The 12,937-nt window shown below is 37.4% G+C and overlaps 1 protein-coding gene across 5 annotated transcripts in view; it reads right to left on the bottom strand.

Annotated features, from left to right (window-relative positions):
- The window catches only part of LOC145663171 (heterogeneous nuclear ribonucleoprotein F-like), a 75,878-nt gene that overhangs the window by 20,593 nt on the left and 42,348 nt on the right, over positions 1-12,937 (bottom strand). For all 5 annotated transcript variants that reach the window (XM_081729503.1, XM_081729502.1, XM_081729501.1 and 2 more), the window contains exons 8-9: positions 10,474-10,593; positions 5,614-5,761 (exon numbers count right to left, since the gene is read on the bottom strand). In XM_081729503.1, coding sequence (XP_081585629.1) covers positions 5,614-5,761; positions 10,474-10,593 — 268 coding nt within the window. The remainder of the gene's footprint in view (positions 1-5,613; positions 5,762-10,473; positions 10,594-12,937) is intronic.

The following is a 12,937-nucleotide window of genomic DNA, read 5'->3' as shown; positions in this document are numbered from 1 at the left end:
AATATTAAAGCGCCGTTTTCTCGAAAATGTAGTTTTGTGACATTCCTTCTTTTTTTACCTTACCCTTCAGTTACTACTGGTAAACAAACAACGCTCTTTGTATTTTCTTACAGCAGTTAATTTTTACGAGCATTAAAAAAATTAATTCTGTGATAACAGCTTAACAAATCATCTTTATACCTTCTAGTGAATGCCTACGAACTTTTATTGGCCATTCTGAAAGATCTTACTTCATGAACTAAATATGGGAATTTGAGGTTCACGAGTAATGTAAGTCAGTTGGCAAAATTGAAATTTTAAGGCAGAGATGAAATACACACCAAAAGTGATATGGACAATTTGCTTAAACCAAAAAATTGTAGGTACGAGGGAGTCGGAAAAAGTTTCACCCAGGTGACTGTGGATAGAGGTAAGAAGGCAAGACTAAAAATACAGGGTGATTTTTTTTAAAACTCACCGATTTCATTTGGGTCTAGAATTTGTAACTAAAGTGATTTTCATGGGGTTTGTGGGAAATGTTCAAGGAAAGATGGGAGATGTATGTAGTTATGTTTACTGTTTTAAATTCATCCAGGGTAATAATATCCAGGGTAATATCCAATCTGTTGTTGCTACGCACAGCGCATTTAGAAACTTATTTGCCTCAGACAGGAACATAATATGGTCGCTAGTGAATACATTGGAAGAAACAGAATCGCTTCTGAGTGTGAGACAGAAGCATCAGACCCCGCAGCCAGATGCTGTGGAAGATGTCAGTTATAGACTCCTTAGGTTGCCAAAGAAATCTCTCCGTAGTTTGTCGCAAGAAACTGGTGTAAATATTCAACATGTGATTTATGAGTATTACCACTAACACTTATTTTGTACTCTCACTGACAATTTGTATTCTGCAATTTTGCTTCAAACATCCAAAATTTCATTCAAATTGTAGGGTACACTGACAAAATTTGCTGTTTTTCTTGAGGAGTGATCGATGTTATCCCGGATAAATTTAAACCAGTAAACATAGTCCAATAAATCTACCATCCTTCCTTGATCATTTGCCACAAACCGCAAGAAAATCGGACTTATTTAGATAGAAATTCTAGACCCAAATGAAATCTGAGTTTTAAAAAAATCACCCCGTAGCATGTGACATTAAAGATCAGACGAACCTTTATTTTTCCACATAAGTACCACGTACATTGAGACATTTGTCATACCGGCCTATAAGCTTCAAAAACCTTTCCTGGACAAATTCAGGGCTTTGCATACGGATTCCATCACCGCTATTTCATCGATGGTAATATACCGGTTCACTTTAATCATGTCCTCCACCATCCTGACATTTTCGCCTGCAGTGGCCGTGCACACCCTTCCAGGTCTCTGTGTGTCCAGCACTTGCTGTCGCCCCTCACTGAATTGGCGACACCATCTCCGCACCATTTGTTTCGGCATCACACCAGGCCCATACACTTCCACGATGCAGTTATGGATTTATGCTCCCGATACACCACGTGCCCATTCATAGCGGACAACCACTCGCACTTCCTCCTTTGACCACGACCTCAAAACGCGCCTTCTCTACATAGCTATCAAGCTCAGACTCGTCTCCGCTTTGTGCAGCACTGCGACGGCGCCATCTGCAGGATCGGGGGCGAACGATATCCATTTGCGTCGGGGTGTGTTGCGTGTGCAACCGCTGTCTTTTTCTCATTACTATTCGCTTTCCTAGGGATAACATTTTCGGACTCGCTCTCGTACATGAGATGTGGCTTCTCGTAAAATTCACACGTTCGCAACACTGAAGTTAAGTTGTCAAAAAAAGAAAGAAGAAAAAAAAAAAGGAAAAAATGCGCATCAACATTTAAATTCTCTGCTGTACAGACTTTTCGGCCTACCTGCGCGAGGAAGTTACCCTACCGTCCCAGTCTATTCATTTTTTTTTTTTTTATTTTATTTTTATTTGATTTGACTTTATAGGGCTCCTTTTAGCAGTGAGATTATAGGACTTGAACATACAACTGAACGTGAGATCCCAACTACATGAGCTCCAACCGAGAATCAAACGCCGGTCTCTCTCACGCTATTCAAACCATTTGTTTTAGTTTCCAAAATCTTCTCGAGTTCGCGGTGTAACGTTCGGAAAATGATTCACGAAAAATTCCCCACTCCTCCACATTGTCAGTGTAAAACTCCTTCTGTAGAGGGTTTTCTATTTATTACTTCTCACCTAGTATCAAACAAGCATTACTTACAGTAAGGCTCACAAACTCCATCGTACGTGAGTTATCAGTGCTAGTGCCAACTGACTTATGGGCTATATGGTATTGTACAAGCACCTAACAACTCTACATACATTTTAAAAATGAGACATTCTGCATATTGTAAAACTGTCTCGTATAGGATTTTGGGTAGAGCATTTAATAAAAAGAGCGTCCGGAATCGACTCCCACTACCAGTTTTATTATAAAACTTTTCTTTATAAAAGTATTTTTACAAAATAGTATACAAATTGACCTATCTAGAATCAAGGTGAGTTATAGGTTATCTTTGACCGATAAGGTCGCAGACAGGATCTCCAACAGAGCCCCGAAGCAGACAAAGAGGAGTGGATTTTAGGTGCCCAAAGCTCCGAAGCAAGCAGTGGGTAGGTTAGATGGCCAACAGAGCCCCGAAGCAGGCAAAGCCAGGAGAAAGGATAGGCGTAGTTCCATAGCAGACTAGAGGCCCTGGGGTTAGGTTACTCCTAAAGTCCCGAAGCAGACAGTAGGAGGGTCACCAGAAAACTGGTATCGAGTTGCCTTAGTCCATCCAATTTATAGGGTCCTTTGGGTGGCGGTGGCGCTGCTGCTCCGATGTCGTTGAGCTGATTTTGAGTTTAACGTCCCTTTTAGCAGCGAGGCTATATGAGACGGAGCCTAATGATTAATGGAGAACTCGAACCACACGAGCCCCCGCCGGGAATCGAACCCGGGTCTACCACGCCAAAGGCGCGTATGCCAACCGCTTAGCCACGAAGGAGCTCGTTTTTAAGAGTAGTATCCTCAAAAATTCACCCCATAAGTCAGTTAGCTTCTTCCTTAATTTTCAAAGAGAAATGACTTTTGTTATAATAATGTCCGACTGTTAATGGAATTTTTTTTTTTATGAAATACGAACAAAATCACCTGAACTGTTTTGAGACAAAAATGATCCAGAAAACTTATTCTACAGTATATACTCTTAGTTTATTTTTCTTGAGCAAATAATGATATCACACTATACGCTTATTAATAATTACGTATATTATCTGCGAAACATAAACTACATCGTTCGCTCCGATGTCGTCTTCTGCTCCGTGGGAGATACCAGAAGCCGTCGTCTACATGCGATTATAGGTCCCTCTGGTGGGAGATCCTCTTGCTGAACCATGTGGTGGTGGTTGTAAACACTGATGCGTGGAATTGCTTGTTTACGACATCACATAGGATATTACAATATATTTGTTTTAAAACAGTGCCAAAATGCAACTACCAAAAATGTCAAGTACTCGAACACTCTTCTACAAAGAACGAATAACCTGGATTTCTCAGGCACAATGTTTCGAGCAAGCAGGGTTGCAAGTGGAAAAATTAACAAACTGATACTGTACCACCGATACTGTTCTGGTGGTGATACTAATTAGTAATTATCAAAATACAGAAAACATTATACTGCTAATGACTGAGAAAGACAACATACGTATACATGATAACGAATTTTCACATCTTGAATTCATATGTTCATTCTCATATCGATATATCACGAAGTGAAGCATTCGAATTATCGATCTGAAAACTGACAAGTATACAAAATCAGAAAATTCGTTTGTTACAGTAAGTTATATACGTTCCGCAAATAACTATTCATATATGACTACATAAGGGTAAATCCATGTGAAGTGGTCCAATGTATGCTGCTAGACAATTTTTTTAAGAAAATCTTATTTTTGATGTGCATGTTGTTAGTTCAAAACTATTTAGACGTGTCCCTCTTTATTTTATAGAAATTATTAAAAATTCAGTAAAGTGAAAAAACAGTGTTCTACTCTGAGTGTAGAATAGAACATTAATGCTAACGTGGTATTTTAAGTAGAAACATGGCTTTAAATGTAGGTACACAATATAGTAAAACCAAATTTTATCCAATAAAACCCAATATTTTTTTTTCTTTCTTTCTTTTCACAATCCTGCCACTAAGGAAATAATATGGGTCATATTAACGACAAACTTCACTGAAGCCATTGCTCATGCATACACTCAAACTTTTAACAGAAAAGCTTTAATATTTCGAGGACTGGCAGGGATTTAAAAAAAGAAAAATCTTACACCTTCACGTTGGCGGCCCTACTAGCTGTGCTAACTCACAGAGACATGAATAATTCCTCGTTTGAAAGGTTATGGAACAAATTCCAAGGAGGTAACTTTTGTTGCTCCCCGTAGATTTTTTTTAAAAATTTATTTCTGGAACTCAAACAACCCTGTTCGCCGTCGTATGTCAGAAAAAAATGACATGTAGCCCAAACATTGGATGCAATCATATATATATATATATATAAAAAAAAAAAAAGCAAGGGAGATAAAAATTCGAAACCTTGTACCTCCGATAGTCACCCTATATATTTTTTGCTATTGGACTGTGGTCTACCCTTATGTTGGCAACCCTAGCGACGCCCCTAATTGTCCTACGGGCATGAACCTTGTTGGAAAGCGTATGGAACACAAATTTCAACGAGGTGACGTTTGTCTACCCCCGCGGCAAGCCCGTAGAAGACTACGAAGAAGCAAATCAAAAGTGATTTTTTTTCCCCTTTCTTCGGACCCTGACAACACTGTTATGGGTCATACCCATAACATACCTATGGGAACGGGGAGGCAGAAAAACTACCTCGATGGAATAGTTGTTCCATAAGCTTTCCAACGAGGTATCGTTCATGTCCCTGGGACAATAGAGGCGTCGCTAGGGCTCATTTTCTCTTCTCAAATGATTCAGTACGGCACTTAATATAGAGCTTACTCATGGCTATATGGTCAGTGTACGCGTCTTTGGCGCGGAAGACCCGAATTAAATTTCCGGTGGGAACTCATGTGATTAGGATCCCACGTTAAGTTGTAGGTCCAAGTCTCATATAACCTACCTGCTGAATGAGACGCTAAACTAGTATTACAGAATCTCAGTAACTGTACGAAAGCTTTAACGTGAATCATGCAGAGAGCTAACATCATAATATTTTTTTCCGTTCTTTCTTGTTTTCGCCAAACAGCTAGTCAAAACCTTGATCCTGAGTCTTAATAATTACTGCAGCAGACTATACTCTTTCTGCAGTTCACTCAATGGAAGACGATGATGAAATTGACGTTTAAATGTGAAAACGTTTTACTTGCTGAGTTGACAAAATTGTCAAGATAGTAATTTTTTGGTTGAAGCAGTCTTTAAATATTAGGAAAATGACAGACCTTTCCAAATACAAATAAATGGAATTCATTTCAGATGCTTGTTAGCCTTAAAATTGCTTAGAATAGTTATGTAGTAGACGTCAGAACCCAGGCGAAATTTAGTTTAGAAGTTTATCATCTACCAAATAAAATCAGTTTAGTGTGAATGATTCCTTACCTCCTCGGTAGCCTCCGCCACCAAAGCCTCCACCCATTCCTCCAAAGCCGCCGCCTTGGCTACCACCCATGCCCCCCATTCCACCGCCACTGTTTGGAGAGGAGTTCAGGAATAACTCGATGTAGCGATGCTGCATGTGAGCTTTATCCTATTAAAATAAATAAAAAATAATATAATAACAGCAAGACTAGTTACGAACAATCAAATGAACTATTGTTTTTATCACTATATTACTATCTCATAAAATACTTCATGTGAAGTGTTGTACTGTATGGGGCGGAAACCTGGACATTACGTAAAAGTGAAAAATCGATTGCAAGCCTTCGAAATGTGGGTGTGGAGAAGAATGGAAAGAAATAGTTGGGTCCAGCGGAAAATGAATGAGTGTGTTAGAAATGGTGGGGGAGAAAAGAACACTTTTAGAAATTATTAAAAAGAGGAAGAGAAACTGGTTGGGACATTGCCTAAGAAATAATTGTATCATGAGGGACGTCCTAGAGGGTATGGTGGCGAAGGAGACTACAATTAATGGATGATATAAAAAACAAAAATCATACGTGAAGATGAAGAGGTTAGCGGAGGACCGTGGAACATGGAATCTTCTTAGCTGCAGCAAGTGACCTGCCAAAAAGGGCAGACTATCTATGATGATGATATCACCACCAGTATCAAAAGTCTTTATTACTGAAGTGGTACAAACTAGAGACCTGGATGGGCCGCGGGCCGGGCTTGGGCGGGCCGACTGTTATTTCTTTGGGCCGGGCCGGGCTGGGGCCGATTAATTGCAATTCTTTAATAATTATTGACTTTCGTTAAACGATAGTTGGAATAAAGTCAAACGTTGAAGAAGTATGTCCGTGAAAAATGTTACAAAGAATGTAATAGCTATTTACAGTTTTTGTTGCTTAGCAGCTCCACTTTCACTATAGAGGATTGCAGGTAAATTGAGCTCTGATATTGACCTTCACTGAACCCAAAATATGACAAGAAGGGGTGGGAAAGATAATGCCGGCAAAACAATATTGCAATCTTCACTTATGCTAAAAATCAATTAAGTTAGATTTTTCTTACACGAAATTGAGATTTTGTTCTCTCGATGACAGGCAAAGTTCTAGAAGGCAATGGTACTATTCGGTAGGCAAGCGTCAGGTTGTGAGCCAGAGTTTAGAAAATATTTCTGAGGGTTAGGTCAAATTAGTACTACATTTTGAGAAAGATTGGGGCTCGAGCTCAATTTTTTAAAAAAATTATCGGGCCCGGGCCTGGGCCAAGAATTTTAAAAAACTTATCGGGCCGGGCCGGACTCGGGCCGAAAATCTCCAAAACTTTTCGGGCCCGGGTCTACGTACATTCGGGCTGGATTGGGCTCGGGCCGAAAAATTCGGCCCGTGCAGGTCTCTAGTACAAACATGTACAACGGGAGATCGACTGCACCCACCATCGGCAAACAACAAATGCCGAAGAAGAGAAATGGATTGGTGTCCCTCTGGTTCCACGTATTTCGGCAAAAATTAAGAAGGCATTGCATAAATATAACATCAAGATCTCCCAAGTTCCTCCTAAACCCATAGAAAAGTATATTACAAATTTTAAATCATCTTGACTGATTCCCAACAAAGTAGTGGAGTCTATAGGGTTAAATGTCAATGTGAACAACTATATATATATATATATATATATATATATATATATGTCATTTGGAGGCGACGTAAATATCATTTGGAGCAATGTTTTTGCTACACATTTTCGCCGTCTGGAAGATAAATAATAATAATAATAATAATAAAAGGAAACAGTGACAAATGAATTACTATTGACATATGTCTATTCCTAGTGACAAGATTTTTTACTTCGCATATTTTTAAAATTCTTTTTAAGCAATTTTACCTATCCATAATTTCTTTCCTATGGTTTAAATCCTTTTCGAAGTGTGCCTAAGCTGACGATAAAAACTATGTTCTTCGAAAGTACTTCCTAGTGGTGTGGTTTGTTTCTTGCGGTGACTATTAGCTTTTTACTTAATTATTTCTACAATTTTTCCCCCCACTTTAAATGTATATTAATTAAAATGTTTTATATATCTACACTAGCCTTTGACTAGCTGGGGCCTTCGTCCCCAGATCCCCGCATTTGCTCGGTTTGTGACCTCGCACCACAGATGTATCAGCCTTTGCTTCTTAATACTCTGCTTATTGATAACGGAAGATACAAATAACAGTGAAGATTAACAATATGCTAGCGACACAAAACAGCTGTAACGAACACGTTCCATTATACCAGTTTTAGCTAGACCTCGCAAATCTTAAACTCACAATTCTACCGTAATTTAGAGTTCCTTTTAACCTAAAGATTTTGTATCGCACAAAAACATCCATTTAATATGGAGATTTTTCATTTCCTTTTTACACTCCCTAAAAACTAATAAATATTCAGTTTTGGCAATTTTCCTGGAGGTTAGTCCTGGAAGCTGCAATTATACTAAATGTTATCATTCTAATCCTACCGAAAGTACCTACACAAACATTTTGGGGATGTCGAAGATGTCCCTCATAAATAACATGGGAAAGATTTTTCAGTTCCCCATAAAACCACTCTAAAGTTGGAAAATTTTATTTTTAGTAATTCTGTTACATAATGCTATAGAAAAAATACAAGCACATACATTTTAAAATTTTTATTCTAATTGCAAGTACCTAAAATATGAGATTATAGGTCCAAAGAAAGAGCTCATTTAAATAATATGAGGAATTTCATCCCCCTTTAGACCCCTCAAGATTAAAATTAACTTTTGGCAATTTTCCTAGGGGTTAGTCCCGAAAAGCTACAATCATGCCAAATTTCAACTTTCACGTCAACCGGAAGTACGAATTGTCAGTGAATGAATGAGTAGTGTAGTTTTATAAATACTTAGGATATACCAGTATAGGTTTAAACTCTTAGCTACCAAGCCCCCCCCCCCCACGAACTTATTATTGCGGGGAGGGGGCTTAACCTACATACAATAATGTCTCGCTTATCAAATAGGCGGCAGATGGAATTCCGGATAAGCGAAAATAATGGATAATACTGAGGTGATTAGAAATTAGAAAAAGCCTAATACACGTCAAACTAGATTACAATTTTACCCATTATGAACCCTAATAATCATGCTTTTCAACAAAAACAGGGGGAAAAAAAAGTTACGAATTGTGTGACGCTTAATACAGTAATATAGTACCTCAAAAGTTGTTCTATGATGATTAAAAGAAATTTTTAAGTGTAGTTTGCTTTCCTAACGAGTGCGGTTTCCTCACTGCCAAGTCTCGGCATGTTAGTATGTGTATAATGTCTTATAATGTTAGTATGTGTATAATCGGCAAAGACATGTAGGCTATGTGGCAAATTTCATGTCAAAAGAGCAGTAAATAAGAACAATAAAACGAAAATAAAACTTTCTTGTCCATTTAGCAACATTTTATATTATTTATTATAATTTTCGTATTTATAATTATTTTCCTATGAAATTTACCACAAATATACATTTCCCGATTAAACACACAGTATCAGTATAAAAAGTACCCTGCAAAATCATTATCAAATAATATTCTTGCAAGAAGACAGTTATAGATATGCGACAATAATTTTGGACATGAGTGTACGTTATCTTCTGTTGTATTGCCCTCTAGTGGCAATTTTCATGGTTTCTGGCCCTCGTCATCGATGACCAGGTCAGAAGCCACGAAAACTACTTGTCGTACGGGAGCAATTTTTTCGTCGTAAGCAGTACGAAGTAAAATGGGTACTTAATTTGTGCTATATTTTGTGTGGCTGTAATATAATTCACTATTCTATATGGCGCTCAACTGAAAATATGGTATTATCAAGAGGACTGGTTTTATATTTGCAACTGTGGCGGCATTAGACAGTTTAGTTCAACCGTATGCCCTTGTGTTCCAACAGGAAACGTAAGTATAAAACCTTTAACTAGTCTCTTTGCTCGCTAAATTGATTTTTTTTTTTTTTAATTAAACTTGCTATACCTTACGTTAATTTTTGTTTATCACGAGGCATTTCTGATTTGTGACCCGTTCTAGTGACCCATCGAAGTGCAATGGAATTAAATTTATTATAATATGTTAAGTATATATAATAATAATGGCAATACTTGAGGGATGGTACAGCATCTTCTATTGAGAATACTTTGTTGTAACTGCGGTTGTAGTTGGATCATTTTTGTATCTTTGATTTTTGAAACGTTTTTGTTAAAATACACACATATCTTCACAGTAATTAGTTCCTGCGACTATCTTGAAAAAAGTATAAAACCTCAGATCATTTAATTTCGAATAATAATAATAATAAACTAACAGATGCATTTTTTCTTTTTATATCAGACTTGAATCACTGTACTTTGAGTGAGAGAAACTTTAGTAATAATTATTACTGCGTATCCCTCTCACGGATGTATCTGCTTTTAGTTTAATAACACAGAACACACATTCATTACAGAATCTAAGAGACTTGAAAAACTAATTTCGAACTAGATAGTGTGTTTGAAAATTGATTTCATACTGTTTAAATGGTGTGTGCATTTATATAGCGGGCAAGGATACATAAATTCAGTGCTATATAGAAAATAATTCAATTTACAAAATGAAGACATAGCACATCGACACTGCCGTGATTGTGTCCTTTAGACAGACACACAAGGCAAATGAAAAACCAAAACTGGTGAAATAATTCCATGGAAATTGCCAGAATAATGATGATAACCTAACTCTCTCAAGTTTATCACATGGAATTATGAATATATTTCTTATCTTTGAAAAGCTGTAGTACAATTTTCTCATAAGTATGAGGTACAGAATTCTATATACTGACCTTAGACATAGCTTTTACGGCTTCTTCGTGTGTGGCGAACTCGACATCGGCTTCCCCAGACGCTCTCCCGCTGTTGTCATAGATCAATCGAATGTTGATAGGATTTACTGGTCTAAAGAACTGAAATAGATCGATATCCAATGTAATATCACATTATAGATATTCAGTGTTAAGAACAAGTGGCAACCACTGCTGGGTAAACTTTTTAGTAAATTACTAACTGTTATTCTCAAGTTTGTTGCTTTCCAGCTACACAATTACTCAATTGTGTTTCTATGTATATGGAGCAAGAAAATAAGATAGAAAGATGAAAATAGGTGTAGTTCAGTGGAATTCTGAGGTACAGCCTGAGCATGTCCGGAGCAATTCTGAGGATGATGTATTGCTAAAAGTCAAACTACGAATTAAGTTAAATACGAATTTTATTTTCAGAAAAGTGAGTAATATGCGAACTTATTACTGTGGTCATAATGATAGCAGTAAATATCTCAGTAATCATAAAAGGCAGATAAGTGAAATTTTGCACCAAGAAACTATACGGAAGGGGACAGTGTCCTAGGTATTTTGTAACAATACCGGATGAACAATGTTGCCAACCCAATATAGAGTTATATCTTTTCAAATGACACTGCGTCAAATTACTACATATCTCAAATCAACATGTCAAACGAAAACTTAATTATATCACGTTTATTATTCAGTGTTGCAAAGTAAGGATGTTATATCTACGGAACGATTTGAGATATCGAAGTGCTGTAAACAGCAAAATAATTTGTACGTCGATTGCAAACCACGCAACTAACTAGATATGATACTTATCTACGCATTTTTTTTTTCGAAATAAGGTATTTAAAAAAAAAAATCAAATTCTCAAGCCGTGGTGAATTGGTTCCTATTCATTCGAAGCAAGTCATACCATGAACACGGTACCCAACACTAAGGTACTTTCGATGTGCATTATCCTATTAACCTCCGTTGTGCTGTATACCCGTTAGAAGCTTCTAAACTTAGGATGTCTGTCATACTTTAACATCCTTAGTTTGCAAGCACTAAATAATAAACGTGATAATAAAGTTATCGTTTGACGTGTTGATTTGAAATATGTAAAGATCTGACGCAGTGCCGTTTGAAATATTATTATATATATATATATACGAGGTGTGACAGAAAAACGAGACTACATGTGTAGCTTGAAAAAAGAGTGGAGATGGCATGGCATCAACTGTTTTGGTGACGTCATCCCACATACCTCCTCTGTCCATGCGGCCATTTTCGACTTAACCGATCACGCCAGTTGGGAGTACTGCGTCATTGAGTTAACACGTGCAACTGCATTCTGCCGGGAAAATGTTTAATGTAAAATCCGAACAGAGAATCAACTTGTGAAACTTAAGAAATCAGCCACGGAAACATTTCAAATATTAACAGAGGCTTATGGCGATGAAACTGTCTCGTGCACATATGTTTTAATGGCATAAGCGGTTTTCAGGGGGAAGGGACAGTGCATGCATGTCAAAATCAAAATTCAAGGCAATATTAATTGTCTTCCTCGACATTTATGAAATTGTAATGATTGAGTGGGTTCCCAGTGGTCAGACTGTTAATCAACACTGCTACATTGAAGTACTAAGAAGATTCCGTTAAAAAAAAAAAAAAAAAAAAGGAAAATAAGGCCACAGTTGAGGAGTGATGGATAGCTGTTGCACCAAGACAATGCAGCCGCTCACACGGCCCTATCTGTCAAGCAGTTTCTGACCAGCAAAAACATTACTGTGATGGGGCATCCTTATTCACCTGATTTGGCTTCATGCGACTTTTTTATTATTATTATTATTTTTATTTTCCAAAGTTAAATCTTGCTTAAAGGGAAGCCACGTTACCTCAGTTAAAGAGGTTCAAACAAAAACGGAGAATCTCCTGAAGGGCCTTCCAAAAACCTCGTTCCAGAACTGTTACCAGCAATGGCAGCACCGAATGCTGAAGGGGACTACTTTGAAAGTGATAATGTCACGGAGAACTGATTCTGTAAGTATAATGATTTATTGGACCAGTTTTTTTTTTTTTTTTTTTTTTTTTGCCTCGTATATATAAGTTGGCAAACTGTTCGTCCGGTGATGTTACAAAATACCTAGGACGTTGCCCCCATCCCTATAGTTTCTTCGTGCAAACTTTCGGTTCCCTGCCTTTGAAGATTTCTGGGATATTTACTATCAGTATAAAAATAGACCACCCTCTATACCATCTATAATCCACTACTACAAGTTGATCACTTTTCAATGGATCTGTCTGGGGACAACATAGAACTGAAAAAGATACCTAAATCTAAGCCTTTAATATCTCCGGAATATTAGTAAATAATGAAAACTCTACTTGAGCAGCACGTGAACATAACCAGCTCAAGCTAAAGTATCCATAATTACTAAAATTTATGTATATTCTGGAACTAAGAACTCACCCTAGTTGT

The sequence above is a fragment of the Thermobia domestica genome, chromosome 10 (genome assembly GCF_964235325.1).
Source record: "Thermobia domestica chromosome 10, izTheDome1.hap1.1, whole genome shotgun sequence".
Classification (NCBI taxonomy): domain Eukaryota; kingdom Metazoa; phylum Arthropoda; class Insecta; order Zygentoma; family Lepismatidae; genus Thermobia; species Thermobia domestica.
The sequence above is the reverse complement of the archived record's forward strand: the minus strand, read 5'-3'. Positions and strand labels throughout refer to the sequence as shown.